The 25,942-nt window shown below is 34.5% G+C and overlaps 1 protein-coding gene across 1 annotated transcript in view; it reads right to left on the bottom strand.

Annotated features, from left to right (window-relative positions):
- LOC147035870 (extracellular calcium-sensing receptor-like) overlaps positions 1-25,942 on the bottom strand; it is a 54,954-nt gene that overhangs the window by 23,349 nt on the left and 5,663 nt on the right. The window contains exons 3-7 of the mRNA XM_085869796.1: positions 24,622-24,789; positions 24,342-24,488; positions 4,651-4,775; positions 3,820-4,047; positions 3,599-3,722 (exon numbers count right to left, since the gene is read on the bottom strand). Coding sequence (XP_085725922.1) covers positions 3,599-3,722; positions 3,820-4,047; positions 4,651-4,775; positions 24,342-24,488; positions 24,622-24,789 — 792 coding nt within the window. The remainder of the gene's footprint in view (positions 1-3,598; positions 3,723-3,819; positions 4,048-4,650; positions 4,776-24,341; positions 24,489-24,621; positions 24,790-25,942) is intronic.

Consider the following 25,942-nt stretch of genomic DNA (forward strand, 5'->3'; position numbering starts at 1 on the left):
AGTCTTCTGGGCCACATGGGTAACCATCTGGCCCAGAAGGGGCAGAGCCCCTCCTGCACGCTTGATGGTCTGGCACGCTCACAACCTCAGGTCCCTACGTGACCACTTCCTGCACTCTACAGTGCCCCCGCTAACCCGCCAATAAGTGCGGGGACACCACGGGAATTTTCCTACTTTCCAGCACCTCTTCTCCAAGGGTCTTTTGGGATATAACTATGCCCCAAATTTGCGATGCTCCCCCATCCATTCATATAGTGATTATTGGGGTAGTGAAACGTGCCTAACTGGCATGGTTTCCTGTTTAACCGCCACGTCCGGTACCGTATAGAACTGAACAGGAGCATTTTTATAACTCTGTAATCTACCTATGCAAAGAATGGCTTGCATGCATGCTCCCACATGCAGCGCACTTTGCAACACCCCTCTGGTCAGCTCACTTTGAACCAGGCACAAACCAGAAACACCATGGGGAAGCCATTTTAATTTAAATTCTACACCATCTGTCAATGATGACTCCCCAAGGTGTATGCGTAAGATAAACCTCCTCGTGATCAATCCTGATGACTTCCACACACTCTGGTCCCACTTCCATTCCCTCATTCTTACACTCACATATGTGCGCACTTGTGTCGGCAGGCATGGAGCACGTGGCTTTGACATCCTGCATCAGCAGCTCTGAGTGCACCGTAGCACACGCCTCACCGACCCGCATGTCGCTCACCACCGCGAACGTCCATGCTGCGAACATGGTGGCTCGTCTTCTCTTTCGCACTCACCTCCCTCCATATCTAGACCAGAAGGCATAGACGTGTGGTTTCAACGTCACAGACCAGTGATTCACAGCGCAGCGAGGTGCTCTCTTCATGAACTGGCCACGACGCTTCCTCCATATTGATGCGTACTGCCCTCACAGCCATGAGGTCAGACAGCGAGCACGCAGGACTTTTACACTGCACACATGCCTCCTCAAATTCTGGCAGCACACACCCCCGTGGGGAGTTTCCTCATTAACCCTGCACTGCCCATTCGTACCATTGGGCTGTCCATCCACGACCTGTCCCTGGCAAATTCCGGCTCCACCCCGGGATTGGGAAACACCACCTGCTCCCGCTGCACAGATGTGCATACCTATTGGGTCATGCACTCCCAGCACGAATCCGTGCCTGCACTTGCCCCAATCTCCTCTCTTCTTGCACTTTTTATTTGCTCTTCTATTTCCTTTGGTTTAAATCATAAATTATCACGGTCTGACACTATCAATAGATTACTACCTATCACGCACTCTGGTTATGCTTCAACTCTCTCGCAAAGCTATATGTTGTTCGTTCCCCATAATGGTGCTGTTCCCGTTGTTCCCTCTGCATTTGTGCAAAATAAATGTTTGTACAATCTCTACACAATCCCAAAACAAAATTAAAATGTCAAAAGATGTCATGATCGTAATCTACAAGAGGATTGTGGTGTTGTATTGTGTCATCGGAACGTGGTGTCATTCCTTCCTTGTTTGGTTCTTTTCTTGAGATTTCATTCCTCTATGTTTTCCCATTTTTCAAAAAAATGTTCTTTTTTTCTTGTTTATGCAATTTTTTAAAGTAATAAAATGCTTAATGATTTCCATATTTTGTTGTTTTGCTAAGGATTTACTCCATCTATATTATTAAGCCTGGCTTATGCTACATTCTACCCCCCCCACCTCAATCCGAGCTTATGGTTCGGTCGCACCATGGGGATTACCACATTTGTGTAAATCCATCCATCCCTTGGGACCATACTCTTGCAGAGCATTTGTGCTGCCAAAGCAGTCTCTTTGGCTATTGGGCAGAATCCTGGACAGGTCACAACTCCGACACAGGATACCGGCAACCTGGCACTCATTTTGCTGACCTCGGAAGGATGACAGGCAGAGTCAACCTCATCTGGTTTTAATTCAATAGCCGAGTGGGATTTGAACTCAGGATCCGGGGATCCCAAGCCCACCACGCTCACCATAAAGCCAACATCAAACATATCTGGGGTAAATGGCTAAGTGCATTGCAGATCCACAACAACAACAAGTACTCTCTTTGCGTACCTGTCGAGCTTGTGAAAAATTTGGGTTTGCAGATTCATTTGATGTGTCCCTGTGGATGGGGTGGCGTCTGTATTACCCCTTGATGGAACGTGCTGGTATTGTATTTACATCCTGAAAGGATGTCGACGTTCCGCATGTAATCACTTTTGCTTCCGCAATGGCTGATTCGATTTGTCCTGCCATTAAGAGGGCTTTCTGCAGTATCAGTTCCGGTTCCAAAAGCAACCGTTCACGTATACGAGCTGTAAGGGTTTTTACCACGAGCTGATCTCGTGTCATTTCATCAGAGAGGTTTTACTAAACTCACAATTAACCGCAATCTCACCTAAAGCAACAATGAATTGTGCAGTCGATTCACCCGGCCACTGTGCTCGTTGATGAAATTTATATCGTTCTAAAAACAACGTTCACCTTCGGCATGAAAAAGGCTGTTTGTGCACTGACAGCGGCAGAGTACGTGTCCCCATCAACTGGGAAGGTATAGAATAAATTCTGCCCTTCAGTTCCGGTTCATCATGCATTCATTCATATTCACGTAACTCCCAGTACCACACTCCCCTCACTGGCTTTGCAGTGGGGGGGGGGGGGGGAGAGGTGACTGTGAAGGACTAAAAACAATACCTGTTTTTTGTATATATCAGTGGTTTATCATCAATTAAAGTGCAACAAATAAACTCACTCATAACGAAGTATATGTATTTTTGAAAGCCATATTTTCAGGTGAACAGATTGTTTTATTGATTTTGTGTTTTGGTTTGCCAGAAGTTTTTGGAAACGAAATTAAGCCTCTCTAAACCATTACCCTATTCAAACCATGACCCAGTTCAAACCAAAACCGGATTCAAACCATAACCCGATTCAACTAATCCATCACCTGATTCAAACCAAACCCAATTTAACCCGTGAGCATATTCAAACCTTTATCCGATACCCGATTCAAACCTTTACCCGATACCCGATAAAAATGATTCCCCAATTCAACCTGTTACCGGATTAAAACCTTTGCTCAAATCAAACCTTTCGCTGATTCAAACATTTACCCTACTCAAACCTTTACCCAAGCCAAACCTTCACTTGATTCAAACCTTTACTAGATTCAAGTAAACCATCACCCTAATCAAACCTTTACCCGATTCAAACCATTACCATATTAAAACCTTTACCCGATTCAAACCATTACCAGATTCAAACCATTACTCTATTCCCTCATTTACGCTATTTACCCCTTTACCCAATTCAATTTCATAAAATTGTTATTTTGCACCCCCTTTTTGTAATGCACAACTGCTCCCAATTTCTGTAAGGTACAACTGGGTAAATAGGATAAAGGGTAACAGGTAAAAAGTTTACGGATGTCAGATCATCACATGTAAAGGGGTAACTTCATATGCTCTTTAATCAGAAGGTGAACCAAGATCCAATTTCAAAAAAGATCATGACGTACAAAACTGCCTTCAAATCAGATCGCACTTTGTCATATTGTTTTTAAACCAATGAATATCCTTAAAAAACACAAATATTACACACCTGTTACATTGGAAAACTCGCCAAATGTACACTTGATGCAATCGTAGCAACAAAATGGTTCACCTTTTCGAACAATCTTTCTTGTGCCATGTTTACAAGGGTCACTGCAAATCGATTGGGGAATCTGACAATGAAATCGACAAATAAGATTTGAAAAAAACAATCATACAGTGATGACATGCTCAAGTCGTTCAAGATTTCCGTGACTGCATGTGTGTTACCTTATTCCCGCCATGATTCCAAACAACCATGTTTGTGTTGATGTGAAGTTGTTTGTCCTTTGCTGCTGTGGAATCGAACCCTCCCACGAGCTGGAACCGTAATCCACCTGTGCTGTCTGGTTGCCAGTTTAAAACTTCATAAATAGCAGGAGGGTCTCCATTCTCATCAAAACTCATCAATTCACCAATATTGTTTTCAAAGTAAACATTTCGAAGGTAGAACAACAACTGAATGAGATTTACATTGAAACAAAAGAATGTGAAAGTATTTCGACCCCGAGCATTATATTTTCACAGAAAGTGCAAAAACAGAAGTATTTCTTTCATTCATAGACAAAAATAAGCAGAGGAAGAGGGTGTACAGAATTGTCACATACAGGAAGGTCAGCTCAGGTGAGGTATGGGAGCATACACCAGAACCGCGTGTCGCTGCGTCCACTTTCCACCTGTACTCCAGGGGCCTACGTCTGGCCATCCCCCAGGAAGATGCCTGGCTCATCACAATCTCCTTGAGATACTCAACAACCTGATGATATCATGAGGCACGTGGTCAGACCATTGGCCTCCTTCAGTCAGAAGGCTCCAATGCTGAGAGAATCTGGTGAGCAGGATCAGCGTCAGGAAAATGAGCCACATGACCGTACAGCAACAGCTGATGCTCACGGACTATGCAGGTAACAAATCTCATTTGAGTCTGTCTCAACAACCAAACGTTGGACACAAAGTCCTGGTCAGAGTCCAAGTCTCACATCTGTAGAGCAAGACTGGAAGCACCAACGACTTGAAGACTTGGACTTTCATCTTCCCATACAGGTATCGGCAGCACCACACCCCATGATCCAGTGAATCCATGACAACCCAGGCATGAGCCAGACATCTGTTGTCCTTTTTCTTACAGCCAGCAGACACATGAATGTCACTGCTAAGGTAAGTGAATCTGTCCGTGACCTCAACCTCTTTGCCACAAACAGGTACACACAAGAAAGCAGCATCCAATATGTCTTTGAAAGCCTGGATCTTAGTTTTGACCCAAGAAACCCATAATCCCAGTGGCTCCGACGACTCATTCAGCACCTCAAGTGCCCCCAAATGGATATCTCGTCTCCGAAAAGATGACTGCATCATCTGTGAAATCAAGGTCAGACATCTTGACATTCCCAAACGATTCAACGCAGCTTGATCTCTCTGGCATCCTACCAAGAATCCAGTTCATACAAGTTCTGAAAAGTGTGGAAGCCAGTACACACCCCTTTAAAACTCTAGTAACAATTAAAAATAAGTCAGAAATGGTGTCACCACATCTCACAGCCTCTCAGTTTCAGAGTATGGTTCAGACATCAGATTAATTACTTTTTGTGGCACCACACGAAGACCAAGAATCCTTCAGGGAGCATTCTGATTCACTGAATCAAATGCTTTACAGAGATCAACAAGGGCTTCAAGCCTTTGGATATATATATATATATATATATATATATATATATATATATATATATATATATATATATATATATATATATATATATATATATACTTGTATATGCATATATATATATGCATGTATATGCATATATATATATGCATGTATATGCATATATATGCATATATATATATATATATATATATATATATATATATATATATATATATATATATATATATATATATATATATATATATATATATATATATATATATATATATATATATATATATATATATATATATATATATATATATATATATATATATATATATACATAAATATGCATATATATCTTCTTCTTCTTCTTCTTCTTTTATAAATTAATGCAGAAATTTATGAAATTAATGCAGAAATAAATTAATGCAGAAAGGTATGTGACATTATGCAGAATTGCAGAAAAGTTCTCTGAAAAAACCTCCTCTCTCAAAACTTGGTTTATTTATCAATCTCGAAGCTTCTTTCCAAGATGTTGCGAATCTAATGTTTTGTCTGTTTCTAACTTTTTCCATAGTCTTTCCAAATACAGCATTATTCATTAATTTATAAAAAGAAGAAGAAGAAGATATGTATATATATATGTATATATGTACATGTATATATAAGTAGGGTGGATTTACTGGTTCTGGCTCACTTTTCCCCATGTAAATGAATGGGGGATTTTCAGCGATTCCCTTTTTTTTCCCTAAAAATAAACCCCCTTTTTATCCGTTTTTTCCCTGCTGTGCAGGGGTTTGGCTTTTTGTGAGGCAATGTTTTATGGCCGGATGCCCTTCCTGCCGCCAACCCTGGTCGCCTCTTACGACACACAGGGATATGGTACACCTATTCTAACCGGGGCATACACCGGGACCAGTACACTGGCACTCATTTCGCCGACCTCGGAAGGATGACAGGCTGAGTCAACCCCCTGGTGTTAATTCAGCAGCCAACGGGGCTTGAACTCAGGACACTGGGATCCCAAGCCGCCACCCTAACCACTAAGCCAACACCAGACTGAGCCAACACCAGGCTTTGTAGGTATATATATATATATATATATATATATATATATATATATATATATATATATATATATATATATATATATATATATATATATATATATACACACAATTTTTTATATTATATATATATATATATATATATATATATATATATATATATATATATATATATATACACAAGTTATTATATTATAGATATAACCAGGCTATCCCAAGGTACATTTATTTGTCTCCCCCCCTTTAACCTGGGGGTTGAACAGCTCACTCATTGAACCTATAAAGATTTGTTCATTCTCAAATTCCTTCAGTAGTTTAATTTTCTTTGCACAATAATCCCCATCTAAAATATTGACAAACAAAACATTTGAATCTTTATATTTTTTAAGATACCCCTTTTGTGCCATTACAAAATGATAAACTTCTCTTAATGCTCTTGTTTGACCACCTCCTGAGCAACATATCATTTTGAGATTATAGTAAATTGTTTTTTCATTGTTCAATTGATAACAATCAAAGTTTTCAGTCCATTCAAGGATATTCATTTTTTTTCTTTACATCCTCTAACTTACTACTTTTTAAATTGATTCGCTTATTTGTTTTATTTACCTTTGTTTTAGTTATTTTTTCAATAAGACTTATTTGATATTTTTCACATTCATTATGTTTTCCATTTATATACCAAGACTGAGATTTTCTCCACTCTTGAGTTTGATTAATACTTGGTTTAACCATCTATATATTGTGAAAAAATGCAGCGTAGCCCTTAAAAAAACCCTAACCCATCTTCCCATCGTTAAAACACAATCTATTCTATTCATTCTATCATACAATATCCATATGGACCACAATCTATTCCATTATCTAAAATAAATCTCTTATCATCAAAGGCTCCTAATGCCTTTTTATTTACTTCTTCACTATATATGTTATGTTTATAACTTCTTATTGTATTCATTTTCCTATATTCTTCTTTCTTATTCATCAAACAATTATAATAACTTCTAAAAATTATTGATTTCTTTATTACATATTTCTTTATTCCCTTTAACCTCTGATCAATCTGATCACCATACTTATAAGCATATGCCTTTGCTCTCAATCCAATAAACGCACTCATTACTTTTCCACCCAACTCATTCTTAAACTTACCAATAACCTTTTCATTCTTTTTGGAAAATAACTCACCCTTCTTGCTGAAATTACTTGTATCATATACTCCAATATTTTTCTTCATATCTTCATAAACATCATTAGTTTTTATATCTAGGATAAAACTATCAGTGTCCATATACAACAATGAAACATTTTCAGCATACTCTTTCTTTAAGTCATTATACAAATAATCATACATCAATATCTTTGATAAATCAAGAACTGCTGTTCCAATATAAATGGGTTTATCCATTACAATACTTTCCTTTTTCATATGAATTGCAGAAAAGTTCTCTGAAAAAACCTCCTCTCTCAAAACTTGGTTTATTTATCAATCTCGAATCTTCTTTCCAAGATGTTGCAAATCTAATGTTTTGTTTGTTTCTAACTTTTTCCATAGTCTTTCCAAATACAACATTATTCATTAATTTATAAAAGTCCCCTTCAAATTTTACTTTTGTATTTGCTCTCATATCTGTATTGAATTGAATGTACTTTTTCACCCAAGGACTTTGTTTAAATTTTAAAACTCTATGAATTTTAGCGACTCTCAATCCTTCTCTCAAAAACTGTTTTAAGCTTCTCTGATGCAAAGCATATCCCTCTTTATCATAGAATGTTGTTAATAACTTTTCTGTTGATTTACCTATAATATTAAAAGTTTTATGATAATCACTTAACCATTCTTTCTTTGGGGTTTCTTTCTCACATGCAAAAGGAAGATCTTTATGCTTATTATGAAGATCACTCGGGTACCTCAAATCAACTTCAAAATAATAACCTTCTTCTTCGTCATTCAATTCCTCTTGAGAAGAAATAACAATATTCATCAAAGGCTTTTCATAATCCTTTTCTTCCACCAACTCTAATTTACCATAAGACAGAGATTGAGACATTGCCCATCCATACAAATTATTAGCATCAAAATACATCAAATAATTACGATCTTTTTTACTATCATAATTTGGAAGATATTTATTATTTGCTTTAGCATATCTTTTTGAACATACTTGTGATATTCCACCTCTCTTGGATTTCTCAATCATCAAAAGCATATCAACATCACTGATTAAATCTATATCTTGTTTTGTCATTTTCAACATTGCACTCCAAGCTAAACCAGGAGCTGTGAAATAGTGGGCAGGATCTAATCCATAACAATTTTTATTATGACAGAGTGATCTAAAAGCTTCAAACACATCAGCTAACAATAAAACATCTGTTTTTAGATATAAATCAAGATATTCTCCAAGGTTCTTTATCTTAAATATTTTCCATATTTCTTGTGCGTGTTTATATTCCTTATCACTTATCTCTTCTTCATAAAGGTTATTATAGAAACTTTCTTTTGAAGGAAGTTGTGTTTCTTTAAATCTCATAAATGAATCCATATAATCATAAGGATAAATTCCCTTACTTGTAAGAATTTTCTCTTTACTTTGAATTTCATTCCTTGTTTGAATTTCCTCTCTTGTAAGAATTCCTTCTTTAATCAGAATTTCATCTTTAATCAGAATTTCCTCTTTCTTTAGAATTTCATTCATTGTTCGAATTTTCTTTATAATTAGAATTCCATCTTCAGTTAGAATTTCTTCATTAATTTCCTCATTAATTAGAGTTTCCTCTTGACTTTGAATTCTCTCTTTAATCTGAATTTCCTCTTTAGTGAGAATTTCCTTTTTTGGAAAGAATGAATTAAGATTTGGAAAAGAGTCCGTGGAGCTTAGATTTGATGCGAGGTAGGCTAGTGGTGTTCCCATAAACTTGTACGAATCTAGAAACCTAATACGAGTTAAAGGTTTTGTGAATATCATTTTTGTAAATGAAATATACTTTTGACTTGTGTTTGTTATGGCAGAAATATTCCCTGGTGTTTTTGAAAGTTCATTTATAAATAGATGTGTATCATAGTTGGCGCTGTTGTGAAGAAAGACTGGAATAAAAGAAGGTAATTTATAATTAAGATTACAACAGGAATGAGCGGGACCTCTATATTTACCAGTAAGATGACAATGATCCCTAACTTTAGACTCCTTAATTTCCCCCTCACAAATATGACAGATATTGTTCTTTCTAAATTCTAATTTTTCTTCTTTGGTTAATTTCATCGGTTCATTTGTTTCTTTCATTAATTTAGTGAGTCTAATACAATCCTTTTCTAATCGTTTTACAAACTCTTGTTAAGCTTTTTTTCCACGATAATGTTCAAGTTTGTAATACTTTTCTCCAACAGATGATTTGATATAATAACAGAAACCACAAGGAATATGTTTTTGATATTTATTTGTACATGATTCTTTTGGAGTAGGATAAGCAGGATTTATCTTTTTAAGGATACACTCAAAATCAGTGTATATCACAAATGGGTGCATGATAGATTTATTATAATCTTCAAAAGAAATCTTTTCACCAGGTTTAGGCATTGTAATTACAGCTGATTTATGATTACTACAATATTTTGAATGTTGTTCCAATCGTTCTTTTGCATGAAATGAATTAAGACATCGCTTACAAGGATATGTTTTGTTTGCTGTTCTGAATACCTGAGAAGAGATTAATCTTGATAAATTATTGATGTATGTGTAATGTGAATTCATTCCAACACTAAAATATAAAAGATCAATGTGTGTTTCTTCATTTTTATAGTTGTTTGAAATTTTTAATATTTGAACTTTGTTTGTATCCGTTAATCCATATACATTAATAGAAAGATTATTCTTTTTCTCAAATTTAGGAATATCTGTTAGTGGCATTGGGAATTTAAAATCTTTAATGTCTAAGGTATTCTCATATTTCATATATTGTTTTACTCTTTCTGAATTACATTTTGGTGGATGAAAGTGAGCAAGAACAGACCAGAGAAAACATTTATTATCATTGTTCTTAATATTAACAACTGCCTTCTTTAGTTTTATTTCTTTTGGTAATTCAATATAAGAAGAAGCTTTAAGAGGGTTTGATTTTAGAATGTGTATATCTAAAAAGATGATTTTTTTAATATTGAATCCACTTCCTACCACTGTATTATCAACATCCTCCTCTTGTCTTGATAGTTCTTCATAAACCCCACTATTCAAAAAATCTTGAAATGATGTTATAAAATGAAGATCTGTTCTCATGTAAGGAGTATGTTCTTCATCTTGTCTTTTCATATTCATTTTCACTCCCATATAAAACTTTAAAGTTTTCATTTCTTTTAATGTCTTTTTAATAAATTTTTCAACATCGGGTTTCACTATTTCAATTGATTCAGCTATTGATGATGGACCGGGTTCTCCAAATTGAAAAATCCTTATTTTTATATGCCCTTTAAATGCCCCATCAGTGTTTTCAATATAATAGTCTCCCTTTACTTTAAACTCATTTTTCTTGTGTTGTTGTGATTGAAGATGTTTATTATAACTACTCTTCAAAACATCCTTTGAACAGATATCACAATGTTTTCTTTCCAACTCAAGAGGAGATATTTGATGAAATAGATTAAATGTGTGTTTGTTGGTTCGAACGTGTTTTTTATAATGTTTATATTCGTGATTACAAACATTGCAGTACTTTGTATTCACCATATTTATATAATAAAACTTTGCTTCAACTAAAATTTTCTTGATGAAAATTTCGTTTAATTTATTGGTGAATCTGTGCTTAAAACCATTTTATCCTCCAACTTTTTCACTTAATAAATACAATGTTTCAAGACACAAAAGACAAGTTTCAATCAATCTCTTCATTTGTTAAAGATACTGAGAAATATGTCAAGGATGTAAAATTGAACAAAGATAAATATAACAACTATTGGATAAAAACAATTATGGTAAATAATATTAGTTCTTCAATTTCCTGAAGTGGAAGGGCTTTTAGTATACCTGGAAGAACATCAATTAAAGTATCTCTAACAAAAGTTTCTCCTCTCCTTCTGGTAATATATTCAAAACTAGAAAAAGCAATGAAACAAGAAAAAGTATCAAAAAACAAAAACCTTATGGATGAAGCTTGAGAAAGAAAAGATAAGACCATCTGTAATATGCAAGGAGAAATTTGTATTTTTTTCAACAACCCTAAAGATGTAAATCCTGATGAAATAAAGGATGTTAATATATCAGGTGAAATGACATTTCGTTCAATAGTGGTTAACGATCATTTTAAAATTACCTTTAATATAAAAAACGTTGTCGTTGAATCTGATAATGAAAAAAAGTATATCGATATCGATGGTAATATTATTAAATATGAGTCAATATACAACTGAAAGTAGAGATGAATTTCAGTTTAAGTAAAGTTTTACTTTATAAATATGCTAGACTTTCCTGATTCTCCATAAGACAAATTTGAGAATTGTCCTGCGTGTGAAAGTCGGGTATTAAACACAGAGTCAAAAGCCTATAAACAATGCATATTCTGTGATTATCTTCTCATTAATGATAATAAAAAATATAAAAAGGAAAATAATTATTTTAGATTTACACCAAAAATGAATTACTTTACAAGATTGATTAGAGAAATGAATGTAAAGTATGAGGGTGATAACACACCTTTCCTTACAAGGGAAGAAACTGAACGTATAAAAGAAATGTTCAAAGGATTGTTGTTATATATTATTCATGGATGTAATTTTCAGGGAAATATCAACACAAGATATTGTATAAATAAAATAATGGACTGTTATCGTTTTGTATCCACTTCCCGGATTATAACTAAACTTGTCATTTTTCTCGCTTATATTAAATAAGGTATTATAAGTTTCCATGGACAATAAAGATGCCTCATATTCTTTTGTTGGGTCAAGTTGTAGTGGGTATGGGAATGAAGATGTGTGGTTGCTTGTTGTGAAATTAAAACTCAGGATTGTGCTTCTCATCTTATTTAATATGAGATAAAATGTCTTTATATTGAGATTTATTAATTATTTTCATGTTCATCAACTGGTCTGAAATAGCTGATGCTTCATTAAAACAATTGTTATTTCCAGCCTTCTTACTACCTAACAACAATAACAGTCTATTAACTAATTGCGATGGGTCATTTGGAAGAAAACTAACACCTGAACCAAGGATACTTAAAGCCTGAATCATGTGTTTCTCCTTCTCATTCTTCCTGCTTTTACCAGAAAGAATAACCTTATAATTTAGAGTGTTCAGCAGATCAATATATACTCTATCATCATTATTTTCCATATCCAATGGTTTATCAATATACTTTGATTCATCCCTCACAGTTGAACCTTGTCTTCCATCTTTTGTGAGAAGAAACATTAATCTCGGAGTTTTTTTATCAGGGGGTTGAGCAGAACCCAAGAACCTTAATTCTTCATTAAATATCAATACCTTTTCTTGAAGAAGATGAAATATTGCTGGTTGTTCTGTTGGAATGAGTCCTGCTTTGGTTTTTGAATCCGTTGAATATTCATTGTTTTGAACAGCATTCACAATATAATCAGGGGGTCGATTAATCTCTTCCATTTGTTGAAATAAACCTTCATCATCATATACCTTTAATTCTCCTAAATGCTCTAATTCTTCCTCCGTCATTTGATCAAAATCTTTTAACATTTTAAGTTTTTTAGGAGTATATTCTACTGTGGGAACTGTGGAAACATCTTTCATTTTTTCTTGGGAAGTTTTTAAAAGTGGTTTAAAAAATTTCTCTTGTTTTCTTTCAAATGCTTCTTCGCCCGTTAGTTTCTGTCTGCGTTTCTTCTTTATGTCTTCCTGTTGTTTTACAACTTTTGAAACCAACTCTTGATGTTCCTTAAATCTTCTTGCTCTTTCTTTTGCATCCATTTATTTATTGTAAAATATAATTTAATGAATTGTAAAGATCAACAGGGAAATTTTCCTTTTCTTCATCATTCAAGTAGATGTGTTCAAATAAATCCTTTTCTTTAAATATTTCATCAAATTCTTTATTAACATTAATGCGAGTTGTAATTTCTTCTTCACTAATACTTGCATCTCTGCTTTTCATACGTTTGCATTGAGTTTCTTCATCAACATCAAAACCGAATGATAAAATCTTCACTCCGCTCAGATATTTAATAATTTGTCTCGTTCCTTCTGGATTAGTTTCTAATATCCCAACACCACCAGATTTTAGTTTCCTTAACTCACTCTTCCAATGTGAATATTTTGTTGTACCAAGAGAAACCTCCTCAAACATTTGACCTTCATTCCTCAATCGCATATGTTCCTCCACTGAAATATAGTGATAATCTTCACCTTTTCCTTCTCCAGGTCTTATTGCTCTAGTTGTTGTTGATACAATGCGTATCACGGGGTGTTTTTCAAGTAAATTTACAATATTCTCATTTGTACTACACAAGAACCTTGATTTATGAAAGTTTTTTCCAGAAGCAGATTTACCCACAATATTTACAATAATAGTTGTCATTTATATATGTAATTATTTATAAAACAAAAAATATATCCCTTAATATCTCATCTTGTTTCACAACAATATATTTATATTTTCAGTCATGTGCTTCATGTAATCCTCAAATTTTTTTTTACCACATAATGTAGAACAATTATCTCTCCAAAAATTATTGATATCTATTGAATTTAACTTGAATAAAATAAAAGTATTAGCATTGTTTCTGATGGAACGACGAGGAAGTTGAAAGTACGGTTGACTAAGATGAATACAATTACAAGAAGAATGTCTCCCTCTTGTGTAGTAGCTGTCCATTACCGTTTGGTTTATCTCATTAACACAATCATCAAAGATAACGAGGTTCTTTTTTGATTTATCCAAATCTTGGGGAGAAGGTATATCATCCGTATTATCACTAAGAATACAAGTTATAGGATTTGATTGCTTTTTACATCTCTGTGTATCACAAAATAGTTGAATTATATCTTCAATGTTATAATCATTTAGGTTTTTTTGACGTTTAAATAAACCGATTATATCTTCTTTTTGAAGACCAACATTAAAACCTTGTGAGAGTAGTTGATACTCTGGTTGAAAACTCGACTTTGTGAAAATTATTAAATTATCATAATCTAAAAAGTTGGGAGTGAGGAGCATTTTTAAAAGTAAGCAGGTTTTTCCACATCCATTTGAACCAACTATGAGACATCTTAATGAATTTGGGAGATTTTTATGGTTGTTAAATTTTATCTTATTTTTCCAAATGGGTAAAAAATCATTCATTTATATATTTGGAAAACAGGTTATTTAATTTATTATTGGCTTTTTTAGAAACTCTATATTTTATCCTAAGTTCAGGTTTAATTTCAAGATAATCCATTATTTTATTTATACAATATCTTGTGTTGATATTTCCCTGAAAATTACATCCATGAATAATATATAACAACAATCCTTTGAACATTTCTCTTATACGTTCAGTTTCTTCCCTTGTAAGGAAAGGTGTGTTATCACCCTCATACTTTACATTCATTTCTCTCATCAATCTTGTAAAGTAATTCATTTTTGGTGTAAATCTAAAAGAATTATTTTCCTTGTTATATTTTTTATTATCATTAATTAGAAGATAATCACAGAATATACATTGTTTATAAGCTTTTGACTCTGTGTTTAATCCCTGTCTTTCACACGCAGGACAATTCTCAAATTTGTCATATGGAGAATCAGGAAAGTATAGCATATTTATAAAGTAAAACTTTACTTAAACTGCAATTCATCTCTACTTTCAGTTGAAAATTGACTCATATTTAATAATATTACCATCGATATCGATATACTTTTTTTCATTACCAGATTCAACGACAACATTTTTTATATTAAAGGTAATTTTTAAATGATCGTTAACTACTATTAAACGAAATGTCATTTCACCTGATATATTAACATCCTTTATTTCATCAGGATTTACATCTTTAGGGTTGTTGAAAAAAATACAAATTTCTCCTTGCATATTACAGATGGTCTTATCTTTTCTTTCTAAAGCTTCATCCATAAGGTTTTTGTTTTTTGATACTTTTTCTTGTTTCATTGCTTTTTCTAGTTTTGAATATATTAATAGAAGGAGAGGAGAAACTTTTGTTAGAGATACTTTAATTGATGTTCTACCAGGTATACTAAAAGCCCTTCCACTGAAGGAAATTGAAGAACTCATATTATTTACCATAATAGTTTTTATCCAATAGTTGTTATATTTATCTTTGTTCAATTTTACATCCTTGACATATTTCTCAGTATCTTTAACAAATGAAGAGATTGATTGAAACTTGTCTTTTGTGTCTTGAAACATTGTATTTATTAAGTGAAAAAGTTGGAGGATAAAATGGTTTTAAGCACAGATTCACCTATAAATTAAACGAAATTTTCATCAAGAAAATTTTAGTTTAAGCAAAGTTTTATTATATAAATATGGTTAATACAACATACTGCGATGTTTGTAATCACAAATATAAACATTATAGAAAACACCTCCAAACCAACAAACACACATTTAATCTATTTCATAAAATATCTCCTCTTGAGTTGGAAAGAAAACATTGTGATATCTGTTCAAAGGATGTTTTGAAGAGTAGTTATAATAGACATCTTCAATGACAAAAACACAAGAAAAATGAGTTTAAAGTAAAGGGAGACTATTATATTGAAAACACTGATTGGGCATTTAAAGGGCATATAAAAATAAGGATTTTTCAATTTGCAGAACCCGGTCCATCATCAATAGCTGAATCAATTGAAATAGTGAAACCCGATGTTGAAAAATTTATTAAAAAGACATTAAAAGAAATGAAAACTTTAAAGTTTTATATGGGAGTGAAAATGAATATGAAAAGACAAGATGAAGAACATACTCCTTATATGAGAACAGATCTTCATTTTATAACATCATTTCAAGATTTTTTGAATCGTGGGGTTTATGAAGAACTATCAAGACAAGAGGAGGATGTTGATAATACAGTGGTAGGAAGTGGATTCAATTTTTAAAAAATCATCTTTTTAGATATACACATTCTAAAATCAAACCCTCTTAAAGCTTCTTCTTATATTGAATTACCAAAAGAAATAAAACTAAAGAAGGCAGTTGTTAATATTAAGAACAATGATAATAAATGTTTTCTCTGGTCTGTTCTTGCTCACTTTCATCCACCAAAATGTAATTCAGAAAGAGTAAAACAATATATGAAATATGAGAATACCTTGGACATTAAAGATTTTAAATTCCCAATGCCACTAACAGATATTCCTAAATTTGAGAAAAAGAATAATCTTTCTATTAACGTATATGGATTCACGGATACAAACAAAGTTCAAATATTAAAAATTTCAAACAACGATAAAAATGAAGAAACACACATTGATCTTTTATATTTTAGTGTTGGAAAGAATTCACATTACACATACATCAATAATTTATCAAGATTAATCTCTTCTCAGGTATTCAGAACAGCAAACAAAATATATCCTTGTAAGCGATGTCTTAATTCATTTCATACAAAAGACCGATTAGAACAATTTTCAAAATATTGTAGTAATCATAAATCAGCTGTAATTACAATGCCTAAACCTGGTGAAAAGATTTCTTTTGAAAATTATAATAAATCTATCATGCACCCATTTGTGATATACGCTGATTTTGAGTGTATCCTTAAAAGGATAAATACTGCTTCTCCTAATCCAAAAGAATCATATACAAATAAATATCAAAAACATATTCCTTGTGGTTTCTGTTATTATATCAAATCATCTGTTGGAGAAAAGTATAACAAACTTGAACATTATCGTGGAAAAAAAGCTTCACAAGAGTTTGTAAAACGATTAGAAAAGGATTGTATCAGACTCACTAAATTAATGAAAGAAACAAATGAACCGATGAAATTAACCAAAGAAGAAAAATTAGAATTTAGAAACAACAATATCTGTCATATTTGTGAGGGGGAAATTAAGGAGTCTAAAGTTAGGGATCATTGTCATCTTACTGGTAAATATAGAGGTCCCGCTCATTCCTGTTGTAATCTTAATTATAAATTACCTTCTTTTATTCCAGTCTTTCTTCACAACAGCGCCAACTATGATACACATCTATTTATAAATGAACTTTCAAAAACACCAGGGAATATTTCTGCCATAACAAACACAAGTCAAAAGTATATTTCATTTACAAAAATGATATTCACAAAACCTTTAACTCGTATTAGGTTTCTAGATTCTTACAAGTTTATGGGAACACCACTAGCCTACCTCGCATCAAATCTAAGCTCCACGGACTCTTTTCCAAATCTTAATTCATTCTTTCCAAAAGAGGAAATTCTCACCAAAGAGGAAATTCAGATTAAAGAGAGAATTCAAAGTAAAGAGGAAACTCTAATTAATGAGGAAATTAATGAAGAAATTCTAACTGAAGATGAAATTCTAATTATAAAGAAAATTCTAACAATGAATGAAATTCTAACTAAAGAGGAAATTCAGATTAAAGATGAAATTCTGATTAAACAAGGAATTCTTACGAGAGAGGAAATTCAAACAAGGAATGAAATTCAAAGTAAAGAGAAAATTCTTACAAGTAAGGGAATTTATCCTTATGATTATATGGATTCATTTATGAGATTTAAAGAAACACAACTTCCTTCAAAAGAAAGTTTCTATAATAACCTTTATGAAGAAGAGATAAGTGATAAGGAATATAAACACGCACAAGAAATATGGAAAATATTTAAGATAAAGAACCTTGGAGAATATCATGATTTATATCTAAAAACAGATGTTTTATTGTTGGCTGATGTGTTTGAAGCTTTTAGATCACTCTGTCATAATAAAAATTGTTATGGATTAGATCCTGCCCACTATTTCACAGCTCCTGGTTTAGCTTGGAGTGCAATGTTGAAAATGACAAAACAAGATATAGATTTAATCAGTGATGTTGATATGCTTTAGATGATTGAGAAGTCCAAGAGAGGTGGAATATCACAAGTATGTTCAAAAAGATATGCTAAAGCAAATAATAAATATCTTCCAAATTATGATAGTGAAAAAGATAGTAATTATTTGATGTATTTTGATGCTAATAATTTGTATGGATGGGCAATGTCTCAATCTCTGCCTTATGGTAAATTAGAGTGGGTGGAAGAAAAGGATTATGAAAAGGCTTTGATGAATATTGTTATTTCTTCAAAAGAGGAATTGAATGACGAAGAAGAAGGTTATTATTTTGAAGTTGATTTGAAGTACCCGAGTGATCTTCATAATAAGCATAAAGACCTTCCTTTTGCATGTGAGAAAGAAACCCCAAAGAAAGAATGGTTCAGTGATTATCATAAAAGTTTTAATATTAAAGGCAAATCAACAGAAAAGTTATTAACAACATTCTATGATAAAGAGGGGTATGTTTTGCATCAGAGAAGCTTAAAACAGTTTTTGAGAGAAGGATTGAGAGTCGCTAAAATTCATAGAGTTTTAAAATTTAAACAAAGTCCTTGGGTGAAAAAGTATATTCAATTCAATACAGATATGAGAGCAAATACAAAAGTAAAATTTGAAGGGGACTTTTATAAATTAATCAACAATGCTGTATTTGGAAAGACCATGGAAAATGTTAGAAACAGGCAAAACATTAGATTCACAACATCTTGGAAAGAAGCTTCGAGATTGATAAATAAACCAAGTTTTGAGAGAGAAGAGGTTTTTTCAGAGAACTTTTCTGCAGTTCATATGAAAAAGGAAAGTATTGTAATGGATAAACCAATTTATATTGGAACAGCAGTTCTTGATTTATCAAAGATATTGATGTATGATTATTTGTATAATGACTTAAAGAAAGAGTATGGTGAAAATGTTTTATTGTTGTATATGGACACTGATAGTTTTATCCTAGATATAAAAACTGATGATGTTTATGAAGATATGAAGAAAAATATTGGAGTATATGATACAAGTAATTTCAGCAAGAAGAGTGAGTTATTTTCCAAAAAGAATGATAAGGTTATTGGTAAGTTTAAGGATGAGTTGGGTGGAAAAGTAATGAGTGAGTTTATTGGATTGAGAGCAAAGGCATATGCTTATAAGTATGGTGATCAGATTGATAAGAGGTTAAAGGGAATAAAGAAATATGTAATAAAGAAATCAATAACTTTTAGAAATTATAATTGTTTGATGAATAAGAAAGAAGAATATAGGAAAATGAATACAATAAGAAGTTATAAACATAACATATATAGTGAAGAAGTAAATAAAAAGGCATTAGGAGCCTTTGATGATAAGAGATTTATTTTAGATAATGGAATAGATTGTGTTCCATATGGATATTGTATGATAGAGTGTATAAAATAGATTGCGTTTTAACGATGGGAAGATGGGTTAGGGTTTTTTTAAGGGCTACCGCCGCGTTTTTTCGCAATATATAAATGGTTAAACCAAGTATTAATCAAACTAAAGAGTGGAGAAAATCTCAGTCTTGGTATATAAATGGAAAACATAATGAATGTGAAAATATCAAATAAGTCTTATTGAAAAAAAAACTAAAACAAAGGTAAATAAAACAAATAAGCGAATCAATTTAAAAAGTAGTAAGTTAGAGGATGTAAAGAAAAAAAATGAATATCCTTGAATGGACTGAAAACTTTGATGGTTATCAATTGAACAATGAAAAAACAATTTACTATAATCTCAAAATGATATGTGGCTCAGGAGGTGGTCAAACAAGAGCATTAAGATAAGTTTATCATTTCGTAATGGCACAAAAGGGGTATCTTAAAAAATATGCAGATTCAAATGTTTTGTTTTTCAATATTTTAGATGGGGATTATTGTGCAAATAAAATTAAACTATTGAAGGAATTTGAGAATGAACAAATCTTTATAGGTTCAATGAGTGAGCTGTTCAACCCCCAGGTTAAAAGGGGAGACAAATAAATATACCTTGGGATAGCCTGGTTATATATATATATATATATATATATATATATATATATATATATATATATATATATATATATATATATATATATATATATATATATATATATATATATAATATAATAACTTGTATATATATATATAATATATAATATATATACCTACAAAGCCTGGTGTTGACTAAGCCTGGTGTTGGCTTAGTGGTTAGGGTGGTGGCTTGGGATCCCAGTGTCCTGAGTTCAAGCCCTGTTGGCTGCTGAATCAACACCAGGGGCTTGACTCAGCCTGTCATCCTTCTGAGGTCGGCGAAATGAGTGCCAGTGTACTGGTCCCGGTGTATGCCCCGGTTAGAATAGGTGTACCATATCCCTGTGTGTCGTTAGAGGCGACCAGGAAGGGCATCCGGCCATAAAACATTGCCTCACAAAAAGCCAAACTCCTGCACAGCAGGGAAAAGTGGATAAAAAGGGGGTTTATTTTTAGGGAAAAAAAGAGGGAATCGCTGAAAATCCCCCATTCATTTACATGGGGAAAAGTGAGCCAGAACCAGTATATCCACCCTACTAAAATATATAATTGCATTTTAAACGGCCTGATACCTCTTTGCTGTGGTGGAAGGTTACCAGTCTACATCCCTCTTCCCCAAAACAGATTGGCATTCCTAATAATCTTTAATCTTTATTAGGTAGAATGGAATCATCTATTATTCTATTTTGCTTATTAAGGGACTCTTATATATGAATAATTATATATTGGCATCTGAAAGTCTGGCTGGAAGCAGCGGTCGAGCTTAAATGGAATGTGTGTGAAGGTAATATCAAGATATCTTTTTGAACTCCTATCAAACTTCAGATCGCAAATGTTTCCCAGCTTTTTGAATTCAAGCTGACCTCCGAATGGCCAATGCAATAAGGCTATGAGTGATCTCTTCCCTGAACCAAAAAACTGCACTCTTGGCACCATTCTGCCTTGGGGATGACCAGACATTGTCCTATTCCTCCCCACCTCCTTTACCCCTGCATATTATACCAGAACTCAAAAAGTCCATGTATGGCAGAATCAGAGTATATATGCATGTTGTTTGCTGGTGTTATTTAATCTCCTCTGGTTCTCCATATGCATATGAATTAAATGGTTCAAATGTACAAGAGGAATTGAGTATTCTTCAACAGTATCAAATGTGAAAAATAACTGTCAATTAAGATGTTACCATGATTGGTGAAATTGATGAAGGAGGAGCCAGGTGACCTCGCAAATGCATTAATCATTCAAAAACCGAATACTCTTCAAATGCAACCTACACATCGACTTAAATGTAATTTTTACTGCTCACATGAAGATGTTATTCTCAAGGGTGAAAAAAGAGTTTGTAGAAAAAAGGCTGCCATCTTAGCTAACTTCACCAAAATATACAGCTCAAATATACATGTATAGTATCACTTAAAAGAACCAAGTTAACCTTGTGATTCGATTTTTGATCATCGATGTTTGATTGATTTCATCGTCGATGTCTCACCTCAAGTGAGAAATGTTTTTGGAGTGTTAATTATTGGTAGAAATGGAATTCATTGTAAATATTCAGTGAGGAGATATCGTCGTGGGTGGAGCCAGAAACCCTGGAATGGGAGTTGGGGGTTGTGGTTTCCACACCTAGCGCATGGGTGTTGGGGTTTGGAGTGAGGGGTGGGTCGTGCGGTTTTGTCCAAACGTTATGGAGTGTTGCAAGGGGCCTGGGGGTGTTTCTGGAGGCATTACATTACGACCTTTTTCGTTACATATTAAAATGAGCAATTAAAAGGATTATTTTGACATTTCTGTGTGAGCTTTCCCGTAAACTTGAATGAAGTTCGAATTCAGCTTTTCTCTATCAGCCATGGATTTGCCAGGAGATCTCACTGGGAACTGGTCAATGGAAGAAAAAAAGTGACACCACCTCCCTGAGAAGAGTAAGAAGAGGGAGGAAGAAGAGGCTGCTGCAGGAAAATAAGTTGTCCATCTCCATATATAAAAGTAATTATTTTTCCTTTATTGTCGTGTTGCACTCCTGAGTCAATTTATTTACTAAGGCCTTAGTTATTTTATAACTTGGTTTTTGCAGTTCTTCAACTAAAATGTAGGGAAGGTAGGTCGAAATATAAATATAAACATAATTTCAATTTTTAGAAATTATATATTTTTATGATTTTTTTTTCAGATGTTCCATGGAAAAGACAAGGGAAGGTGGGGGGGATAAACATAAATCCCAGACCAGGAGGATCTAAGAAAACATTGAAGATGGAAAGCCATTCAAATGCAGGATGCCATTGTTCACTGTATCATCTGATGTGAAAAACAATAAAGAAGGATCGAAACTTGTTTTTACAATATAGTCTGGCATGTTTTTCTTATAGGAACCTGTTGGATCATCAAACAAATGGAAACAATGCTGAGAAAATTACTGTCCAAGTCGTAGATGTGTGCGTGCACACCAGTGCCTAGTGCTGGATATGATTAAAAATAGGTGTCTACTCGGAGTCAACACGCTCAACACGGCAATCAGAGCCATAACGAGCTTAGTTTTCAGCGGGCATCTGATCATACTGTCTCCCCTTCCCCATGCGCACATCAAAGGCTGATTTCTCTTTCCTTTGAAGGCTAAATATTAGCATCTCGCAGGGAAACTTTGACGTACTTGGCACCGAAATCTTTCAATACGAACAGCGGTGTAAAATTTTTGATGGAAACAAAATCGGCACGATCGAGAGTAGCATGCAAATCATCCCTGCTGCTGCACTGAATTGATGCAGTAGTTCGGCCAGAATATTCGTTGTCAAGATGTTGCTTGATTAAATCACCAATGCAGTCACTCAAATTTATACCGCTGACATACTTCTTAACAACTCATGGCTCGCAGACTTCCTCTCCTGTCGCAGTCACAGTGTGGCCCTAAATGGAGTTCTTTCATCCCCTCTTCCTGTCCTGGCTGGAGTTCCTCAATGTAGTATTCTGGGCCCTGTACTTTTTCTGGTTTTCATCAATGATCTCTCTGACTCTCTGGAAACTCCTCTATATCTGTTTTCTGATGACCCCACCCTCTGCCATACCATCGCTCATCCCTCAGACCGGCAAGCAGCAGCTTCTTCACTCAATGTAGATCTGGATAAAATCACAAACTGGTCCAACACGTGGAACATGTCTTTCAATCCGGACAAATCTCACACTCTCACTATGTCTCTTCGAAAGGACCGTTTAGAAAACCCCCACATCCACTTTCTCAACAATCCTCTGCAAGAAGTCCTTTCTTTCAAGCTTCTGGGTTTCACTATCTGCCATGACTTTTCCTGTGAAAACCACATTTGAAACCTCGCCTCCAAAGCCATTCTCCGTCGTGCAAAGTCCTTCATCGGCCCACCTGAGCTCCTGACCACTTACAGAGCTTTTGTCCGCAGCCTGAGGAAGTACTGGCATATATATATATATATATATATATATATATATATATATATATATATATATATATATATATATATATATATATATATATATATATATATATATATATATATATATATATATATATATATATATATACATACCTTCTTCAACCCTTTTGACACTTTTCAGACCTCCAGACCTTTTTCGACCCTTTGTGCAATTTCACACCATTTTGAAACTTCAGTCCCCTTCACCGGAAGATCCCTTTAGACATTGAGACACATTTAAAACCATTAGACTCCTTTGAACTCTTTTATGACCCTTAAGGTCTTTAAAACATTTTAGGCCCATTTCTGACCCAGAATAAATTTGAGACACTGTATCTGTCAGATTCCTTCAACCCGTCAGACCTTTAGACCTTTTTTGACCTTTTAAGACACTTAAGCCACTTTAAGGAGGAGTTTGTCTCGAGGGAACTGCTGTGATTGTCCGTGAAAAGCAATCATGGAACTCCTTCTTTGTATCATCTGGATTGGTCATCATTGGGGAATAGGCACTGATGACAGTGGCATGGTGCCCATTTGCGAACTTAATGGGCATGCTCATCAGTCTTTCATTTATTCCCTTCCGAAGGCACACCAGATGTTGCATACATGATGTCCGGATTGCAAAGCCAACTACTGCCTGATGTGGGGGGTGATTCTGGCTTCCCAATCCAATAGAACGTGGAGCCAGCTCCAACCTCCATAAGCTGTGATTTGTCAGCAAGATGCGTTTCACTGAATTCTGCAAAGTCAACATCATGTTGGCCAAAAAAGCGGGCAACGATTGTGGTTTTTCTCTGAATGTCATTGTCACCATCAGTCAATGTGCGGACATTCTAGGCTCCAAATACAAAAGTAATTGTTTTTCTTTGTACCTTGCTTCGACTGCAGAATTTGGCGTCCAGCTGGCCATGGTCTGCCAGTAGGCACAAGCAGGACGAGCTGTTTTGGTCCACCTTTTGCAGGCCTTCCGTGACTCGGGGGAGCAGGCCATGAAAAATGGCTGCTCAGACAATCCAGCAGGACACGAATGCTGCAGTCGCCTTGATTCCACAATGAACAACCATCACAATGAAGTTGCCAATGTGCAGGTACATGACGAAGAGCTTCCAGTGACACCCTTCACCTGCTCTTGATGCCACTTCCTATCGCTGCAGGACTTTGCACAATTTTGGCTGCAGGACAACCTGCACTACTATTTTAGTAGTGATGGTTCATGCAGGCCCACCACCATCTCTCTTTCCTACAATATCTGCCACTGGGTCACAGAATCTGAGCACACAACGACCTCGAGCAGGACCGCGTCTGTTGACCACAATCCAACTATATCTGGAACTGCACTTACCCGCAACAGAGGCTGCGTGCTACTTAACCTATAACTGTGGGAAAAGGGTTTTTACGGTGATGCAAAACTGCCAGACACATGTTCCATCATCACTTCATGGAGGCTTTTCAAGGAAGTAGATCTGCGAGGTACTACCCCATCTCCAGCTCGGACACATGCTCGCTTTTTAATCCATATGCCAGTGATTGGATCTCGGGTGCATTCTCGATGTTTTGCGGCTCGTTTTCTGCTGGAAGATGGTGTAGTACCTGGTAGCTTCTCATTAATGAAGATTTAAACTGAATTCCCGTTTCTGCCAAGGCACACTCATTCGAGGTGAGACATTGACGAATCCGTCTGTGATGAGTACCCTGATAGTAACTCCAAATGTAATCTTGGTTTTTTTGTCAATCACATATCACGAGATTCATTTCACGAGATGTTTTGTTGTTCAATTTAAACCTCTTGATTGAACCTCTTAATTACTCTTGCCAGAGGAGTGGGCATTGCATTGGGGTCCGTTTGGCTGCATAAAACGTGAGTAGGTGTATTAATTAATTTCATACTATTGAAAAACCTTGAGTCCTTAGACTTTTTATGACCCCAAAGACCCTTAAGAACCTTAAAAACCCAAATGACTGAATAAATTTTCGACTTTAAGACCCTTTAGATTGTTTAGAACCCTCATACCCTTTCAGACCACTAAGACCCTTAAGATCTCAAAGACCTTTTAAGAACCCTCAGACCATTTACTCCTTAACACCCCAAAGACCCTTCAATCCTTTAGAACCCAAAGAGCTTTTATAACCCTAAGACCCTCCAAGACTTCGAAAACCCTTAAATCCCCGAAGACCCTGTAGAGACTGAAGACA

Source organism: Eptatretus burgeri, chromosome 1, assembly GCF_056783735.1.
Source record: "Eptatretus burgeri isolate ZD-2024b chromosome 1, Ebu_testis_v1, whole genome shotgun sequence".
In the NCBI taxonomy this organism is placed as follows: Eukaryota; Metazoa; Chordata; class Myxini; order Myxiniformes; family Myxinidae; genus Eptatretus; species Eptatretus burgeri.